Here is a 19,932-nt window from a genome sequence, read left to right as displayed (position 1 = left end):
TGGGAATGATGGACCGGTCTGCGGTCTGCTGTTGGTAGGGCTGATGGAGCTGCAGGCAGGGGAGAGGAGCTCTACAGCCCTGCTGTAGGACAGCAATCCGGCACTGTCCCACACTGAGCCTGTCCCACTCTGACCTGGTCACTGTCCCACACTGAGCCTGTCCCACTCTGACCTGGTCACTCTCCCACACTGAGCCTGTCCCACTCTGACCTGGTCACTGTCCCACACTGAGCCGGTCCCACTCTGACTTGATCACTGTCCCACACTGACCTGATCACTGTCCCACACTGAGCCTGTCCGACTCTGACCTGGTCACTGTCCCACACTGAGCCTGTCCCACTCTGACCTCTTCACTGTCCCACACTGACCTGGTCACTGTCCCACACTGAGAACTGTCACTATACTTATCCCACACTGTCTCTGTTCTGTCCTACACTGACAGTGTAGTGTGACTGTCACACAATGTCCCTGTCCAACATTGTCACTGTACCTGTGTCACGCTGTATCTGTCTCGCTGTCTCTGTACCACAGTCACACTGTGTGTCAGATTGTCACACTATCTCTGTGCCACAGTGTCACACTGTCTCTGAGCCAGACTGTCACACTGACACTCACACTGTTTCTGTGTCACACTGTCACACTGACACAGTCACACTGTCTCTGTGCCACTGTCACACTGACACAGTCACACTGTCTCTGTGCCACTGTCACACTGACACTGTCACACTGTTTCTGTGCCACACTGTCACAGTCACGTTGTCTCTGTGTCACACTGTCACACTGCCTCTGAGCCACACTGACACAGTCACGTTGTCTCTGTGCCACATTGTCACACTGACACACAGTCACGCTGTCTCTGTGCCACACAGTCACACTGACACTGCCACACTGTTTCTGTGTCACACTGTCACACTGCCTCTGAGCCACACTGACACAGTCACGTTGTCTCTGTGCCACATTGTCACACTGACACACTGTCACGCTGTCTCTGTGCACACTGTCACACTGTCTCTGTGCCACACTGTCACACTGACACACTGTCACACTGTCTCTGAGCCACACTGTCACATTGTCTCTGTGCCATACTGTCACACTGCGGTTCTGCTGTACCCAGTTTTTCTTCTTCCTGCTGTGTTTTGCTGTCTTTGGGACCCCTGGCTCACCCCCACTGGTCATCGCCCACGGTAACTGCCTGTGTTTCTGGATGGGATGGCACAGAGGTTGCCAGGGTTACAGTGTAAATAACAGTGAAGCTCAATGCTGAACAATTCCAGAAATTCAGCTCCTGAAAATGCCCCAGGAGGGGGGAGGGGCAGGGGCAGGGGGAGGGGTGGTAGAGGTGGGGAGCAGGGGAGGGCGAGAGGAGGGGGGACAGGACAGGTGTCCGGGAGGGAGCAGGACAGGGCTGGCCGAGGGAGAGGAGGGTGAGGGAGAGGAGGAAGATGGGCCGGACCGGGCCGGACTGGGGCGCTGCTGGGAGAGTGGTGTAGGATGGGACAGGGAGCGAGGGAGAGGGAGAGGGAGGAGGGGAGACAGGTTTTCCTACACAAACACAGGGATTCCTGGCATTCCTGACTGGAGCGGGGCTTAATCCATCAGGCAGAGGGAGAGGGAGGGCCAGGCTGACCCACAGCACACCCCCCTCACCCCCTGCGCCTCCTCTCTGCCTGTGTGTCTCCCCAGAGCAAGACAGCACAGCACGCTCCCCACCCCCACTCCCACTCACAACACAGCACAGCACACTCCCCACTCCCACTCCCACTCACAACACAGCAAAGCACAGCACAGCACACTCCCCATTTCCACTCCCACTCACAACACAGCAAAGCACAGCACAGCACACTCCCCATTTCCACTCCCACTCACAACACAGCACAGCACACTCCCCACTCCCACTCCCTCTCAAAACACAGCACAGCACAGCACACTCCCCACTCCCACTCCCACTCCCACTCCCACTCCCACTCACAACACAGCACAGCACACTCCCCACTCCCACTCCCACTCCCACTCACAACACATTACAGCACAGCACAGCATACTCCCCACTCCCCACTCCCACTCCCACTCACAACACAGCACAGCACACTCCCCACTCCCACTCCCACTCACAACACAGCACAGCACACTCCCCACTCCCACTCCCACTCATAACACAGCACAGCACAACAAAGCACAGCACACTCCACACTCCCACTCAAAACACAGCACAGCACAGCACACTCCCCACTCCCACTCCCACTCCCACTCACAACACAGCACAGCACAGCACGCTCCCCACTTCCACTCAAAACACAGTCAGTCAGTGTGTTCTGAATCGGTCGGTCAGTCAGTGTGTTCTGTATCGGTCGGTCAGTCAGGGTGTCCTGTATCAGTCAGGGTGTCCTGTATCAGTCAGTGTGTTCTGTATCGGTCGGTCAATCAGGGTGTCCTGTATCAGTCAGGGTGTCCTGTATCGGTCGGTCAGTCAGGGTGTCCTGTATCAGTCAGGGTGTCCTGTATCGGTCGGTCAGTCAGGGTGTCCTGTATCGGTCAGGGTGTCCTGTATCGGTTGGTCAGTCAGGGTGTCCTGTATCGGTCAGGGTGTCCTGTATCGGTCGGTCAGTCAGGGTGTCCTGTATCAGTCAGGGTGTCCTGAATCGGTCAGTCAGGGTGTCCTGTATCGGTCGGTCAGTCAGGGTGTCCTGTATCGGTCAGTCAGGGTGTCCTGTATTGGTCAGTCAGGGTGTCCTGTATCGGTTGGTCAGTCAGGGTGTCCTGTATCGGTCAGTCAGGGTGTCCTGTATCGGTCGGTCAGTCAGGGTGTCCTGTATCAGTCAGGGTGTCCTGTATCGGTCGGTCAGTCAGGGTGTCCTGTATTGGTCAGTCAGGGTGTCCTGTATTGGTCGGTCAGTCAGGGTGTCCTGTATCGGTCAGTCAGGGGTCCTGCAGCGGTCGGTCAGTCAGGGTGTCCTGTATCGGTCAGGGTGTCCTGTATCAGTCAGTCAGGGTGTCCTGTATCGGTCGGTCAGTCAGGGTGTCCTGTATCGGTCAGTCAGTCAGGGTGTCCTGTATCGGTCAGTCAGGGTGTCCTGTATCGGTCAGGGTGTCCTGTATCGGTCGGTCAGTCAGGGTGTCCTGTATCGGTCAGGGTGTCCTGTATCGGTTGGTCAGTCAGGGTGTCCTGTATCGGTCAGGGTGTCCTGTATCGGTCGGTCAGTCAGGGTGTCCTGTATCAGTCAGGGTGTCCTGAATCGGTCAGTCAGGGTGTCCTGTATCGGTCGGTCAGTCAGGGTGTCCTGTATCGGTCAGTCAGGGTGTCCTGTATTGGTCAGTCAGGGTGTCCTGTATCGGTTGGTCAGTCAGGGTGTCCTGTATCGGTCAGTCAGGGTGTCCTGTATCGGTCGGTCAGTCAGGGTGTCCTGTATCAGTCAGGGTGTCCTGTATCGGTCGGTCAGTCAGGGTGTCCTGTATTGGTCAGTCAGGGTGTCCTGTATTGGTCGGTCAGTCAGGGTGTCCTGTATTGGTCGGTCAGTCAGGGTGTCCTGTATCGGTCAGTCAGGGGTCCTGCAGCGGTCGGTCAGTCAGGGTGTCCTGTATCGGTCAGGGTGTCCTGTATCAGTCAGTCAGGGTGTCCTGTATCGGTCGGTCAGTCAGGGTGTCCTGTATCGGTCAGTCAGTCAGGGTGTCCTGTATCGGTCAGTCAGGGTGTCCTGTATCGGTCAGGGTGTCCTGTATCGGTCGGTCAGTCAGGGTGTCCTGTATCGGTCAGTCAGGGGTCCTGCAGCGGTCGGTCAGCCTGTGAGCCTGCTGTCCTCAGTGCTGACTCTAATCTCTTCACCTCCTTAATCTTCTCCCCCTCCTCTCTCTGCTGCTCAGGACTGCAAAGCCCCCCAAATCCTGAACACATGACCCCCATAATCTGTGTGAGAGTGGGAAAAAGCTGTGATAAAGCTGTAAAAAGTATCTTGTGTCACAGAAAAGAGCAGTTTATATTTACATGTTTGTAGAAGCCCATCACTGTGTTCACTGAAGATAGAGGACTGTAATGATATTTATTCACAAGTGAACCTGCTGAAGCTTTCTGTCTCTGTGCTGTATGACACTGACTCTGTGTCACACTATCACACTGTCTCTGTGTCACACTGTCTCTGAGTCAGACTGTCACACTGTCTCTGTGTCACACTGTCTCTGAGTCAGACTGTCACACTGTCACACTGTCTCTGTGTCACACTGTCACACTGTCACACTGTCTCTGTGTCACACTGTCTCTGAGTCAGACTGTCACATTGTCAAACTGTCTCTGTGACACATTGTCTCTGAGTCACAGTACCACACTGTCACGCTGTCTCTGAGCCACACTGTCTCTGTGCCACACTGTCACACTGTCTCTGTAGGCAGACACATACTCCACACTGTCTCATGTTTCACCCCAGTGCATCACTGAGGAGGTGGGAGCTCAGGAGATCTGCTTGCACAGTGTAATCGATTTGTCTTGCAGTGTGGGATTCCCCTGCCTGTCCAAAACACAGCACAGCAGGAGAGAGAGACACTCAGAGAGCCGGGCTCTGTCCCACTGTGTCCCACTGTCTCACTCTCTCGCTGTCTCACTGTGCACCTTGCTGTCTCTCTGTCAGAACTGTGAAGGGAGCTACTGTAAGTGCTGGAGTGCGGGACAGAGGGAGAGAGAGGGGTGGGGCTGCTCTGGACACAGTGCTGTTTGTCACATGCTGTGGGTTTTCTGTAATCCATTATGTCTCCAATACTCCAGCCATTGTTCAGACCTGCCAGCGTAAAAGCGGGCTCTGCACACAGCTGGGGAGCAGCAGCATCGTCAACTTGTTCAGCCAATAAAGACAGAGGGAACAGAGGAAGTGATGTGTTACAGCTCTGTAGTGCCCACAGCTTACACAGGAAAACTGTGTCTCAGTGCCCTCAGGTAACACAGGAAAACTGTGTCTTAGTGCTCTCAGGTGACACAGGAAAACTGTGTCTCAGTGCTCTTGGGTGACACAGGAAAACTGTGTCTTGTGCTCTCAGGTGACACAGGAAAACTGTGTCTCAGTGCTCTCAGCTTACACAGGAAAACTGTGTCTCAGTGCTCTCAGCTTACACAGGAAAATTGTGTCTCAGTGCCCTCAGGTAACACAGGAAAATTGTGTCTCAGTGCCCTCAGGAAACACAGGAAAACTGTGTCTCAGTGCTCTCAGCTTACACAGGAAAATTGTGTCTCAGTGCCTTCAGGTAACACAGGAAAACTGTGTCTCAGTGCTCTCAGCTTACACAGGAAAATTGTGTCTCAGTGCCCTCAGGTAACACAGGAAAATTGTGTCTCAGTGCTCTCAGGTGACACAGGAAAACTGTCTCAGTGCTCTCAGGTGACACAGGAAAACTGTCTCAATGCCTTCAGGTGACACAGGAAAACTGTGTCTCAGTGCTCTCGGGTGACACAGGAAAACTATATCTCTGCTCTCGGGTAACACAGGAAAACTGTGTCTTAGTGCTCTCATCTTACACAGGAAAACTGTGTCTTAGTGCTCTCAGCTTACACAGGAAAAATGTGTCTCAGTGCTCTTGGGTGACACAGGAAAACTGTGTCTTAGTGCTCTCAGCTTACACAGGAAAACTGTCTCAGTGCTCTCAGCTTACACAGGAAAACTGTGTCTTAGTGTTCTCAGCTTACATAGGAAAACTGTGTCTCAGTGCTCTCAGGTGACACAGGAAAACTGTGTCTCAGTGCTCTCAGGTGACAGTGTCTCAGTGCTCTCAGGTGTGTCGCGGGTGAAATCTGTGTCTCAGTGCTCTGAGGTGTGTCGCGGGTGAACTCTGTGTCTCAGTGCTCTCAGGTGTGTTGCGGGTGAGCTCTGTGTCTCAGTGCTCTCAGGTGTGTCGCGGGTGAACTCTGTGTCTCAGTGCTCTGAGGTGTGTCGCGGGTGAACTCTGTGTCTCAGTGCTCTCAGGTGTGTCGCGGGTGAGCTCTGTGTCTCAGTGCTCTCAGGTGTGTCGCGGGTGAGCTCTGTGTCTCAGTGTTCTCAGGTGTGTCGCGGGTGAGCTCTGTGTCTCAGTGCTCTCAGGTGTGTCGCGGGTGAACTCTGTGTCTCAGTGCTCTCAGGTGTGTCGCGGGTGAACTCTGTGTCTCATTGCTCTCAGGTGTGTCGCGGGTGAACTCTGTGTCTCATTGCTCTCAGGTGTGTCGCGGGTGAACTCTGTGTCTCGGTGCTCTCAGGTGTGTCGCGGTTGAGCTCTGTGTCTCAGTGCTCTCAGGACAGAGTGCAATATGATGACTTGTGAGTGGTCACTGCTCTCCCCTATCCTGCAGGTCATGACATTAACAGCCCACTGGAGTCGGCCAACATCGACACCAGTATCCTGGAGGAGTACATCAGCAAGGAGGACGACAGCGCAGACATGTGAGCACGGCTCTGTCGCCTCATCGTGTTGTGTGTCTGATTCATTCTCATCCTGTCTCTCTGCCCTGACTCTCTCTCTCTCTCCTCCTCTCTCCCTGTCTATTTCTCTCCCTTCTCTCCCCTTTCTGCTCCTGTGTCTGTCTCTCTCTGCCCTTGTCCTCCCTGTCTCTCTCTTCCTCTCTCCCTGTCTCTTTCTCTCTCTGTCTCCCCTATTTCTTTCAGTTTTTCTCTCCTCCTCTCTCCCCCATCTTTTTTCTCTCTCCCTCTGTCTCTCTCTCTCTCAATTCAATTCAAGATGCTTTATTGGCATGACCAATGAATAAGTCAGTCTTGACAAAGCAATACAAATACAATTAACATAAAATCTACAGACATTTACAATATAGACACAACACAAAACATTTACATAGAAACATATGGAGCATTATTGAGAGACAGGCTCACTGTTTCTCAGGCTGTGACAGGAGATCACACACTGTATTATTATTATTGAGAGACAGGCTCACTGTCTGTTCCTCAGGCTGGGACAGGAGATCACACACTGTATTATTATTATTGAGAGACAGGCTCACTGTCTGTTCCTCAGGCTGTGACAGGAGATCACGCACTGTATTATTATTATTGAGAGACAGGCTCACTGTCTGTTCCTCAGGCTGGGACAGGAGATCACACACTGTATTATTATTATTGAGAGACAGGCTCACTGTCTGTTCCTCAGGCTGGGACAGGAGATCACACACTGTATTATTATTATTGAGAGACAGGCTCACTGTCTGTTCCTCAGGCTGTGACAGGAGATCACGCACTGTATTATTATTATTGAGAGACAGGCTCACTGTCTGTTCCTCAGGCTGGGACAGGAGATCACACACTGTATTATTATTATTGAGAGACAGGCTCATTGTCTGTTCCTCAGGCTGGGACAGGAGATCACACAGTGTATTATTATTATTGAGAGACAGACTCACTGTTCCTCAGGCTGTGACAGGAGATCACACACTGTATTACTATTATTGAGAGACAGGCTCACTGTCTGTTCCTCAGGCTGGGACAGGAGATCACAAACTGTATTATTATTATTGAGAGACAGGCTCACTGTCTGTTCCTCAGGCTGGGACAGGAGATCACACACTGTATTATTGTTATTAAGAGACAGGCTCACTGTTCCTCAGGCTGGGACAGGAGATCACACACTATATTATTGTTATTAAGAGACAGGCTCACTGTTCCTCAGGCTGGGACAGGAGATCACACACCATATTATTGTTATTAAGAGACAGGCTCACTGTTCCTCAGGCTGGGACAGGAGATCACATACTGGGCTGCCAGTTTACCTTCTCTCTCCCTTTCTGTCTCTCTCTGTCTCGCAGTTGTTTCTCAGAGGTGCAGGGAGCCCCAGGTCCCAGTTTTCACCCCCCACAGCAGGGAGGGTCTTCAGGAGCTGTGTGTGGAGTGAGCCCCCCCCTCCCCCTGCGCCCGGGCCCCTCCCTGCCACCCCCCTGCCAACCACCGTACCCCCACCCACCTCCGCTGGGGCTGCTGAGGCACAGCTACCCCTGCCTGGGGCAGCAACAGCCTGTCAAGAGTGAACACAAGGGGCTCTATACACCTGGGTAAGAGGGGCGAGGAGGGCTGCGGCATGTTAACAGTGTGATACTCGTGTATGACCACACTCCTTCTCTCTGTGACAGTCCAACATAGTCTCTCTGATCCTCAGCACAATCTACAGCATAACACACACACACTGACATTGACCTACTGACAGATACTGTAATACACACACTCACACACTCTAACACACACTGACACTGACCTCCTGACAGATACTGTAATACACACACTGACACACTCTAACACACACTGACACTGATCTCCTGACAGATGCTGTAATACACACACTGACACACTCTAACACACACTGACACTGATCTCCTCACAGATACTGTAATACACACACTGACACACTCTAACACACACTGACACTGATCTCCTGACAGATACTGTAATACACACACTGACACACTCTAACACACACTGACACTGATCTCCTCACAGATACTGTAATACACACCCACACACTCTAACACACTGACATACTCTAACACACACTGACACTGATCTCCTGACAGATACTGTAATACACACACTCACACACCCACACACTGACACTGATCTCCCGACAGATACTGTAATACACACACTGACACACCCACACACTGACACTGATCTCCTGACAGATACTGTAATACACACACTGACACACTCTAACACACACTGACACTGATCTCCTCACAGATACTGTAATACACACCCACACACTCTAACACACACTGACACTGATCTCCTCACAGATACTGTAATACACACCCACACACTCTAACACACTGACATACTCTAACACACACTGACACTGATCTCCTGACAGATACTGTAATACACACACTGACACACTCTAACACACACTGACACTGATCTCCTGACAGATACTGTAATACACACACTGACACACTCTAACACACACTGACACTGACCTCCTGACAGATACTGTAATACACACACTGACACACTCTATCACACACTGACACTGATCTCCTCACAGATACTGTAATACACACACTGACACACTCTAACACACACTGACACTGATCTCCTGACAGATACTGTAATACACACACTGACACACTCTAACACACACTGACACTGATCTCCTGACAGATACTGTAATACACACACTGACACACTCTAACACACACTGACACTGATCTCCTGACAGATACTGTAATACACACACTGACACATTCTAACACACACTGACACTGATCTCCTCACAGATACTGTAATACACACACTCACACACTCTAACACACACTGACACTGACCTCCTGACAGATACTGTAATACACACACTGACACACTCTAACACACACTGACACTGATCTCCTGACAGATACTGTAATACACACACTGACACACTCTAACACACACTGACACTGATCTCCTGACAGATACTGTAATACACACTCTGACACACTCTAACACACACTGACACTGACCTCCTGACAGATACTGTAATACACACACTGACACACTCTAACACACACTGACACTGATCTCCTGACAGATACTGTAATACACACCCACACACTCACACACTGACACACTCTAACACACACTGACACTGATCTCCTGACAGATACTGTAATACACACACTGACACACTCTAACACACACTGACACTGATCTCCTGACAGATACTGTAATACACACCCACACACTCACACACTGACACACTCTAACACACACTGACACTGATCTCCTGACAGATACTGTAATACACACACTGACACACTCTAACACACACTGACACTGATCTCCTGACAGATACTGTAATACACACACTCACACACCCACACACTGACACAGATCTCCTCACAGATACTGTAATACACACACTCACACACATATGCACTCCAACACACACTGACACACTGACACACACAGGTTCACACACACTCAGTTCCATGACGTCAGTGCAGCCTGTTAGACTTCAGCTGCACAAACAGCAGCAGGAGAGAAGGAGGAAGGAGGGAGAGAGAGGAGGCAAAGGAAAGGAGAGTCGGGCAAACCGATTGCCCTTCCAGAGCAAGCAGCTGGCCAGGACCATTTAGCAATTAACCAATTACCTCTGCTCGCTACTTCATAACGAGCTCCCACCTCTCTTACAGCACGCTGCCAGAGTCCCCTCCTGACTCCAGCTCAGAGCCCTACTCCCCCCAGCAGGTGAATGGTAAGTCCCAGCATCCCACTGCACGTCAGTACAGAGACTGTACCACTGCACAGGCCAGGGGGGGGAGAGGCGTACGGTGTGCGCGCGCTGTCTTTCTGTACACAGGGTGGGGCGGCTGGCTTTGTCCTCTATGTGGGCAAGGTGTGAGAGGGGGGAGGGGTGGAATTAGCGCTGGGAAGGAGGGAAAGCGCCCGAGAGGCCGCAGACGCAGGGAGAGCGGCGAGCCGAGCGAGACCAGGCCAGAGCAGAGCGAGGGAAGGGCAGGGGGCAGAGGAGCGACTCGGCCAGCCCGCAGGTAAAAACCCCACCCCAGCCGGCCACTCATCCACTGCCCCCCATCCAGCTCCGGGGGGCAGGGCAGAGGGGCCTGGAGCTCGGACACGCGCCGCATTCACACACTCGCACACTGACCGCACACGCACACACACAGACTGCAACTGCACACACCCCCTCCCCCCCCGCCTCAGCTGTGTTGGTCTCTCCCGCTCGGGTGTCAGAGCGGAATCTGCTAATCTGATTGGCTGAGCTCCAAGGTTGCGGGCCACAATGGCAGGTACCAAGAGCAGCGGAGGGGGGAGGAACTGTGCAAATAAGGAAGGTCAAAGGACACTGGGCACACTGTAGCTCATGGGGCATGCCAGCACAGCTCGGCGAGCCGCACTGGGCCAAGAGGGGCCGGGAGAGCACAGAGGGGAGAGCCTGAGGGCTGAGGCAGAGGGATAGGGCTGTCTGTGTTCAAGGACGGGGGCTCAAAGTTGTGTTGAGGTTGGGATAGAAGATAGAAGAGCCAGAGTATACAGAGAAATGAAGTGTTCAGAGTGCACACTTTAGATCAAGGGGTGTTGTGTTCAAATGTACCACACTCTAGCAACACTTCGTTTGGAATATTGAATTGCACTGCGGAAATATTGTACTGTACAGGAATCTGCCCAGAGAAGAGCAACAGGGTACATTCCTGGGGTCAAAGGGAGAGGCTGGAGGAACTGAGTCTCTTTAATCTGGAGGGAGTGTCCCACACCGACAGGCTGAGGAACTGAGTCTCTTTAGTCTGGAGGGAGTGTCCCACACCGACAGGCTGAGGAACTGAGTCTCTTTAGTCTGAAGGGAGTGTCCCACACCAACAGGCTGAGGAACTGAGTCTCTTTAGTCTGAAGGGAGCGTCCCACACTGACAGGCTGGAGGAACTTTGACCTTCCTGAGCTGAGGGCGGAGCAGTGGCTCTGTGGCTCAGGATCTGCGCCTGTGGCTGGAAGGTTGCCGGTTCAAATCCCGCAACCAGCAGAGAAATCCTACTCCGTAGGGCCCCTGAGCAAGGCCCTTAACCCCAACTGCTCCAGGGGCGCTGTACAATGACTGACCCTGCACTCTGACCCCCAGCTTCTCTCCCTGTCTGTGCATCTGTGTCTCATAGAGAGCAAGCTGGGGTATGGGAAAAGCCACATTCCTAATGCAAGAAATTGTATAGGGCTGATAGAGAAACATTAACATTATTATCATTATCTGAAAAGGAACTCAGTTACTGACTCAGTACTCAAAAATAGAACAAGTAATAGGTTTATTCCATGCTCAAAAAAAGAAGAACGTTTCGGCCGTGGAGCCTTCTTCAGGTGTGAGGAAGACAGGGCAGTAAACCTATTACTATTACTTGTTACTTTGCAGCCTACACATGCTGACACAGCTCCCCACCTGAACTACTCAAAAATATTGGCAACATCAGTCAGGAAAGACAAGTGGAAAGTATGTGGAAGTGGATTTAAAGCAGAGAGCAGGAGACATGTCTTTACCCCAAGAGTGGTGGGAGTGTGGAACAAGCTGCCCAGCCATGTTATTGAAACAGGCTGACTTTGGTTTCTCCTCAGGAAACTGCTGGGATGAGCTACAGTATCTAGCAGTTAGCAGTTAGGCTCCTGTGGCGCCTGACCTCTCTGATCTGCTGCAGGAGTCTGTGTGCGTTTTCTCTCCCAGACTGTCACATGCTCCGGACCATGACCCCCGAGAACATGTGCCACATGACCCCCCCCCCGCCGGGGCCCCCCCCGCCACACCACCACTACCCCAGCATGCACCGGGACATGTACTTAAAGGCCGAGCCCATGATGCCGCAGTACCCGCTGGGCGCCGGGCTGGGCGCCGGGCTGGGCGCCGGGCTGGGCGCCGGGGAGCTGCAGCAAGGCCAGCAGAGCCAGATGCAGACCCAGATGCTGCACCAGCTGCTGCAGCAGCAGCACGGCGCAGAGTGAGTATCCCACAGGGAGGGTGTGGGTGTGTGTTTGTGGGTGTGGGTGTGGGTGTGGGTGTGGGTGTGAGTGTGGGTGTGAGTGTGAGTGTGAGTGTGAGTGTGAGTGTGGGTGTGGGTGTGGGTGTGGGTGTGGGTGTGAGTGTGAGTGTGAGTGTGAGTGTGGGTGTGGGTGTGGGTGTGGGTGTGAGTGTGAGTGTGAGTGTGGGTGTGGGTGTGGGTGTGAGTGTGAGTGTGAGTGTGGGTGTGAGTGTGAGTGTGAGTGTGAGTGTGAGTGTGAGTGTGAGTGTGAGTGTGGGTGTGGGTGTGGGTGTGGGTGTGGGTGTGGGTGTGGGTGTGGGTGTGGGTGTGGGTGTGAGTGTGAGTGTGAGTGTGAGTGTGAGTGTGAGTGTGAGTGTGAGTGTGAGTGTGAGTGTGAGTGTGAGTGTGAGTGTGAGTGTGAGTGTCTGCACCTCATGCCTTCCCATGTGTGTGTGTGCGTGTGCGCTCCTGCGCCTCACACCTTCCCATGCCTGCGTGAGTGCGTGAGTGTGTGCTCCTGCGCCTCACGCATTCCTGTGCCTGTGTGTGTGTGTGTGAGTACAGGGGGATCCCGGTGCACCAGGCCAAGAAGAGGAAGCACTCGGACTCCCCCCCCAGCACGCTCAACGCGCAGATCCTCTCCGGTATCATCAAGCAGGAGCCAGGTGAGCTCATCACAGGGGTCCCACACACCTGGCCAGCTCAGGCCACGAGCATGCACTTGTGCAGATAAAACACACAGGGCTGAGCCCCTACATTAATACTCCACAGCTCTGAGCCCCTACATTAATACTCCACAGCTCTGAGCCCCTACATTAATACTCCACAGCTCTGAGCTCCTACATTAATACTCACACAGCTCTGAGCCCTTACATTAATACTCACACAGGTCTGCACTCCTACATTAATACTCACACAGGTCTGCACTCCTACTTTAATACTCACGCAGGTCTGCGCCCCTACATTAATACTCACACAGGTCTGCACTCCTACATTAATACTCACGCAGGTCTGCACTCCTACATTAATACTCATAAAGCTCTACTCCTCTATAAGATAAGAGCGAGATAAGATCAGATAAGATAAGATCACTTTATCAGCCCTATACAATTTCTTGCATTAGGAATTTGTCTTTTCACATACCCCAGCCTGCTCTCCATGAGACACACAGACAGGGAGAGAAGCTGGGGGTCAGAGCGCAGGGTCAGCCATTGTACAGCGCCCCTGGAGCAGCTGGGGTGAAGGGCCTTGCTCAGGGGCCCAACAGAGTAGGATTCCTCTGCCGGCCACGGGATTTGAACCAGCAACCTTCCAGCCACAGACGCAGTATTATATTAATACTTGCACTGATCTGTGCAGTTACACATAGCCTTCGGGCACACCTGGAGCACTACAGCTGCACTGCCGATCTGTGTCTCCGCAGGGCTGATGCAGGACGGGGACAGCTCCTATCTGGACCCTAATTACCAGTGCATAAAGTGGCAGCCCCACCAGCAGAACAAGTGGACTCCCCTGTACGACGCCAACTGCAAAGAGCTGTGAGTGTCCAGCCATCCTCCTGGGGAGCAGCGCAGGGGAGAGGGGCGCCGCCCTGGTGGAGGACACAGGACAGGACAGGGCAGGGAGAGAGGGGGGCACAGGACAGGGCAGGGGGAGAGAGGGGAGAAGCACAGGGAGAGAGGGGGAGACAGGACAGGGGGGAGAGAGGGGAGCAGCACAGGGAGAGAGGGGGACACGGGACAGGGCAGGGAGAGAGGGGGACACAGGACAGGACAGGGGGGAGAGAGGGGAGCAGCACAGGGAGAGAGGGGCGCCACCCTGGTGGAGGACACAGGACAGGGGGGAGATGGGAAATAGGACAGCAGGGAGAGAGGAGAAGCTGGGAGTAGGGAGGGCAGCAGGAGAGAGGAGAAGCTGGGAGTAGGGATGGCAGCAGGAGAGAGGAGAAGCTGGGAGTTGGGAGGGCAGCAGGAGAGAGGAGAAGCTGGGAGCTGGGAGGGCAGCAGGAGAGAGGAGAAGCTGGGAGCTGGGAGTGCAGCAGGAGAGAGGAGGAGCTGGGAGTAGGGAGGGCAGCAGGAGAGAGGAGAAGCTGGGAGCTGGGAGGGCAGCAGGAGAGAGGAGAAGCTGGGAGTAGGGAGGGCAGCAGGAGAGAGGAGAAGCTGGGAGCTGGGAGGGCAGCAGGAGAGAGGAGAAGCTGGGAGTAGGGAGGGCAGCAGGAGAGAGGAGAAGCTGGGAGTAGGGAGGGCAGCAGGAGAGAGGAGAAGCTGGGAGTAGGGAGGGCAGCAGGAGAGAGGAGAAGCTGGGAGTAGGGAGGGCAGCAGGAGAGAGGAGAAGCTGGGAGCTGGGAGGGCAGCAGGAGAGAGGAGAAGCTGGGAGTAGGGAGGGCAGCAGGAGAGAGGAGAAGCTGGGAGCTGGGAGGGCAGCAGGAGAGAGGAGAAGCTGGGAGTAGGGAGGGCAGCAGGAGAGAGGAGAAGCTGGGAGCTGGGAGGGCAGCAGGAGAGAGGAGAAGCTGGGAGTAGGGAGGGCAGCAGGAGAGAGGAGAAGCTGGGAGTAGGGAGGGCAGCAGGAGAGAGGAGAAGCTGGGAGTAGGGAGGGCAGCAGGAGAGAGGAGAAGCTGGGAGTAGGGAGGGCAGCAGGAGAGAGGAGAAGCTGGGAGCTGGGAGGGCAGCAGGAGAGAGGAGAAGCTGGGAGCTGGGAGTGCAGCAGGAGAGAGGAGAAGCTGGGAGCTGGGAGGGCAGCAGGAGAGAGGAGAAGCTGGGAGTAGGGAGGGCAGCAGGAGAGAGGAGAAGCTGGGAGCTGGGAGGGCAGCAGGAGAGAGGAGAAGCTGGGAGTAGGGAGTGCAGCAGGAGAGGGGGCAGAGGCAGGAGACGCTGTGCAGGAGCCCATCAGCACAGTGGCTCTGAGCGCGGAGGGGTGGTGAATTCCTGAGAGGTGAGCTGTGTGTGGGAGACGGCCTGCAGAGTTTCGGCTGAGGGAGAGGTGGAGGGGGTGGGGAACGTTCCTGAGAAAGTGGAAAACATCTTCCTGTGCCAGTGAAGTCAGGAGAGGGAGAGGGACTGAGCCACAGTCTGCGCCCCCCAGTGTCCACTGTGGGCTCTGGAGTGGGGCAGGGCTGACCCACAGTGTGGACACAGCAATACAGAGCTGTACTGGTGCACACTCACTGTCTGTCCTTCTCTCTCTCCTCCAGCCAGTGTGTCTGTATTAACCCCTCTTTCTCTCAGTGCAGTGTTAATGTACTGGAGTGTCCAGTCAGTGTGTCTGTATTAACCCCTCTCTCTCAGTGCAGTGTTAATGTACTGGAGTGTCCAGTCAGTGTGTCTGTATTAACCCCTCTCTCTCAGTGTAGTGTTAATGTACTGGAGTGTCCAGTCAGTGTGTCTGTATTAACCCCTCTCTCTCAGTGCAGTGTTCATGTACTGGAGTGTCCAGTCAGTGTGTGTGTATTAACCCCTCTCTCTCAGTGCAGTGTTCATGTACTGGAGTGTCCAGTCAGTGTGTCTGTATTAACCCCTCTCTCTCTCTCAGTGCAGTGTTAATGTACTGGAGTGTCCAGTCAGTGTGTCTGTATTAACCCCTCTCTCTCAGTGCAGTGTTAATGTACTGGAGTGTCCAGTCAGTGTGTCTGTATTAACCCCTCTCTCTCAGTGTAGTGTTAATGTACTGGAGTGTCCAGTCAGTGTGTCTGTATTAACCCCTCTCTCTCTCTCAGTCCCATGCCCACCTATCGCGTCGACGCCGATAAGGGGTTTAATTTCTCGGTGGCCGATGACTCCTTTGTCTGCCAGAAGAAGAACCACTTCCAGGTCACAGTGTACGTCGGCATGCTGGGAGACCCCAAATACGTCAAGACCAGCGAAGGGCTGCAGCCAATAGACTGTTTCTACCTCAAACTGAACGGAGTGAAGGTGAGAGGGAGATAGAGGCACACCGCCCCCTGCTGGGGACTGGACGCCAGCGTTGGCTTGAAAACAAGCAGATACATCGATGTACTCGCAGACTGACTCCATGTGTCGCTGTGTTGCAGCTTGAAGCCATGAACCAGTGTATCAACATCGAGCAGTCCCAGTCAGACCGCAGCAAGAGACCCTTCAAGCCCGTCCTGTGAGTGAGCGGGCCTGGGTGCGCCAGGGCAGAGGGGCAGGAGAGCGAGAGTGTGGGGCAGGATGGAGGGGCAGTCAGGGAGGGCAGGAAGAGAGACCCAGAGTAGCGCGTGTGAACAGGGGGAGAGCTTGCGTCAGAGTCGTCTCCGGGCTCAAATGCCTGTCTGACGCTGAGGGGCCAGAAGGACAGAGCTCGTTACAGAGGAGACGACGAGGGGAGCTGACTCAAGTGTTCAAAATCCTCAGCGTCGCTGAAAGACTCCAACCTCAGCACTTCTGCACAGTCCACAGTGAGCCAGAGCACGCTGGTGGAAACTGTGGAAATGCATGTAAAAATTAGAACTGAGGGCACTTCTTTACACTCGAGGTGGTGGGGGCGTGGAACAAGCCACGCAGCTGTGTTGTGAAAGCTGATAATAAGGCTTCTTTCAGCAACCAGCTGTCTCCCGAGGCAGATGGGGGACAGTGAGGGAGAATGAGGTGGACAGGGGACAGTGAGGGAGTGAGGCAGAGGGGAGACAGTGAGAGAGAGTGAGGCAGAGGGGGGAAAGTGAGGGAGTGAGGCAGACAGCAACAGTGAGAGAGTGAGGCAGAGGGGGGACAGTGAGAGAGTGAGGCAGAGGGGGGACAGTGAGGGAGAGTGAGGCAGAGGGGGGACAGTGAGAGAGAGTGAGGCAGAGGGGGGACAGTGAGAGAGAGTGAGGCAGAGGGGGGACAGTGAGAGAGTGAGGCAGAGCGGGGACAGTGAGAGAGTGAGGCAGAGGGGGGACAGTGAGGGAGAGTGAGGCAGACGAGGACAGTGAGGGAGAGTGAGGCAGAGGGGGGACAGTGAGGGAGTGAGGCAGACAGCAACAGTGAGAGAGTGAGGCAGAGGGAGGACAGTGAGGGAGAGTGAGGCAGAGGGGGGACAGTGAGAAAGAGTGAGGCAGAGGGGGGACAGTGAGAGAGTGAGGCAGAGCGGGGACAGTGAGAGAGTGAGGCAGAGGGGGGACAGTGAGGGAGAGTGAGGCAGACGAGGACAGTGAGGGAGAGTGAGGCAGAGGGGGGACAGTGAGGGAGTGAGGCAGAGGGGGGACAGTGAGGGAGTGAGGCAGAGGGGGGACAGTGAGGGAGAGTGAGGCAGACGAGGACAGTGAGGGAGTGAGGCAGAGGGGAGACAGTGAGAGAGAGTGAGGCAGAGGGGGGACAGTGAGGGAGTGAGGCAGACAGCAACAGTGATAGAGTGAGGCAGAGGGAGGACAGTGATAGAGAGTGAGGCGGGGGGGGACAGTGGGGGAGAGTGAGGCAGAGGGGGGACAGTGGGGGAGAGTGAGGCAGACAAGGACAGTGAGGGAGTGAGGCAGAGGGGGTACAGTGAGAGAGTGAGGCAGAGGGAGGACAGTGAGAGAGAGTGAGGCAGACAAGGACATTGAGAGACAGTGATGCAGAGGGGGACAAAGCCAGAGTCACAGTAATATGTGTTTTCCAGGGTGTCAGTCCCCCCGGAGCAGGTGACCAAGGTGACAGTCGGGCGACTGCACTTCAGCGAGACGACAGCCAATAACATGAGGAAGAAAGGAAAACCCAACCCTGACCAGAGGTAAGAACACAGAAATACACACTGCCCAGCCCTGACCAGAGGTAAGAACACAGAAATACACACTGCCCAACCCTGACCAGAGGTAAGAACACAGAAATACACACTGCCCAGCCCTGACCAGAGGTAAGAACACAGAAATACACACTGCCCAGCCCTGACCAGAGGTAAGAACACAGAAATACACACTGCCCAGCCCTGACCAGAGGTAAGAACAGAGAATTACACACTGCCCAGCCCTGACCAGAGGTAAGAAGACAGAAATACACACTGCCCAGCCCTGACCAGAGGTAATAACACAGTAATACACACTGCCCAGCCCCGACCAGAGATCATAACACAGAAATACACACTGCCCAGCCCCGACCAGAGATCATAACACAGAAATACACACTGCCCAGCCCTGACCAGAGGTAAGAACACAGAAATACACACTGCCCAGCCCCGACCAGAGGTAATAACACAGTAATACACACTGCCCAGCCCCGACCAGAGATCATAACACAGAAATACACACTGCCCAGCCCTGACCAGAGGTAAGAACAGAGAATTACACACTGCCCAGCCCTGACCAGAGGTAAGAACACAGAAATACACACTGCCCAACCCTGACCAGAGGTAAGAACACAGAAATACACACTGCCCAACCCTGACCAGAGGTAAGAACACAGAAATACACACTGCCCAGCCCTGACCAGAGGTAAGAACACAGAAATACACACTGCCCAGCCCTGACCAGAGGTAAGAACAGAGAATTACACACTGCCCAGCCCTGACCAGAGGTAAGAACACAGAAATACACACTGCCCAGCCCTGACCAGAGGTAAGAACACAGAAATACACACTGCCCAGCCCTGACCAGAGGTAATAACACAGTAATACACACTGCCCAGCCCCGACCAGAGATCATAACACAGAAATACACACTGCCCAGCCCTGACCAGAGGTAAGAACACAGGAATACACACTGCCCAGCCCTGACCAGAGGTAATAACAGAGAATTACACACTGCCCAGCCCTGACCAGAGATCATAACACAGAAATACACACTGCCCAGCCCCGACCAGAGATCATAACACAGAAATACACACTGCCCAGCCCTGACCAGAGGTAATAACAGGTTTAATACACACCCCTTTTCTGATCAGGGGTAATAACAGGGTCATACACACTGCCCTTTCTTGACTAGAGGTAATAACAAGGTAATACACAATGTCCTTTCCTGATCAGAGGTAATAACAGGGTCATACACACTGTCCTTTCTTGACTAGAGGTAATAACAAGGTAATACACAATGTCCTTTCCTGATCAGAGGTAATAACAGGGTCATACACACTGCCCAGCCCAGTGCGTGTGACAGAATGTCTTGCTCTTGCAGGTACTTCATGCTGGTCGTGGCTCTCCAGGCTCAGAGTCGCAATCAGAGCTTCACTGTGGCAGCCCAAGTCTCGGAGAGGATCATCGTCAGGGTAACTGCTGGTAACCCCTGTGTGTCTCCCTGCCCCTGTGTCTCTCTCCCTGCCCCTGTGTCTCTCTCCCTGCCCCTGTGTGTCTCTACCGGCCCCTGTGTGTCTCTACCGGCCCCTGTGTGTCTCTACCGGCCCCTGTGTGTCTCTGCCTGCCCCCGTGTGTCTCTGCCTGCCCCCGTGTGTCTTCCTGCCCCTGTGTGTCTCTACCGGCCCCTGTGTGTCTCTACCGGCCCCTGTGTGTCTCTACCGGCCCCTGTGTGTCTCTGCCTGCCCCCGTGTGTCTTCCTGCCCCTGTGTGTCTCTGCCTGCCCCTGTGTGTCTCTACCGGCCCCTGTGTGTCTCTACCTGCCC

The 19,932-nt window shown here is 54.1% G+C and overlaps 1 protein-coding gene across 1 annotated transcript in view; it reads left to right on the top strand.

Moving 5' to 3' along the window:
• myrf (myelin regulatory factor) overlaps positions 1-19,932 on the top strand; it is a 54,883-nt gene that overhangs the window by 13,151 nt on the left and 21,800 nt on the right. Inside the window, exons 2-11 of the mRNA XM_088935046.1 lie at positions 6,299-6,389; positions 7,760-8,002; positions 10,115-10,176; positions 12,142-12,412; positions 12,998-13,098; positions 13,857-13,971; positions 16,146-16,341; positions 16,461-16,537; positions 18,005-18,115; positions 19,491-19,581. Of these exons, the coding sequence (XP_088791172.1) occupies positions 6,299-6,389; positions 7,760-8,002; positions 10,115-10,176; positions 12,142-12,412; positions 12,998-13,098; positions 13,857-13,971; positions 16,146-16,341; positions 16,461-16,537; positions 18,005-18,115; positions 19,491-19,581 (1,358 nt within the window). The remainder of the gene's footprint in view (positions 1-6,298; positions 6,390-7,759; positions 8,003-10,114; positions 10,177-12,141; positions 12,413-12,997; positions 13,099-13,856; positions 13,972-16,145; positions 16,342-16,460; positions 16,538-18,004; positions 18,116-19,490; positions 19,582-19,932) is intronic.

The sequence above is a fragment of the Atractosteus spatula genome, chromosome 16 (assembly GCF_055471065.1).
Source record: "Atractosteus spatula isolate fAtrSpa1 chromosome 16, fAtrSpa1.hap1, whole genome shotgun sequence".
In the NCBI taxonomy this organism is placed as follows: domain Eukaryota; kingdom Metazoa; phylum Chordata; class Actinopteri; order Semionotiformes; family Lepisosteidae; genus Atractosteus; species Atractosteus spatula.
The sequence above is the reverse complement of the archived record's forward strand: the minus strand, read 5'-3'. Positions and strand labels throughout refer to the sequence as shown.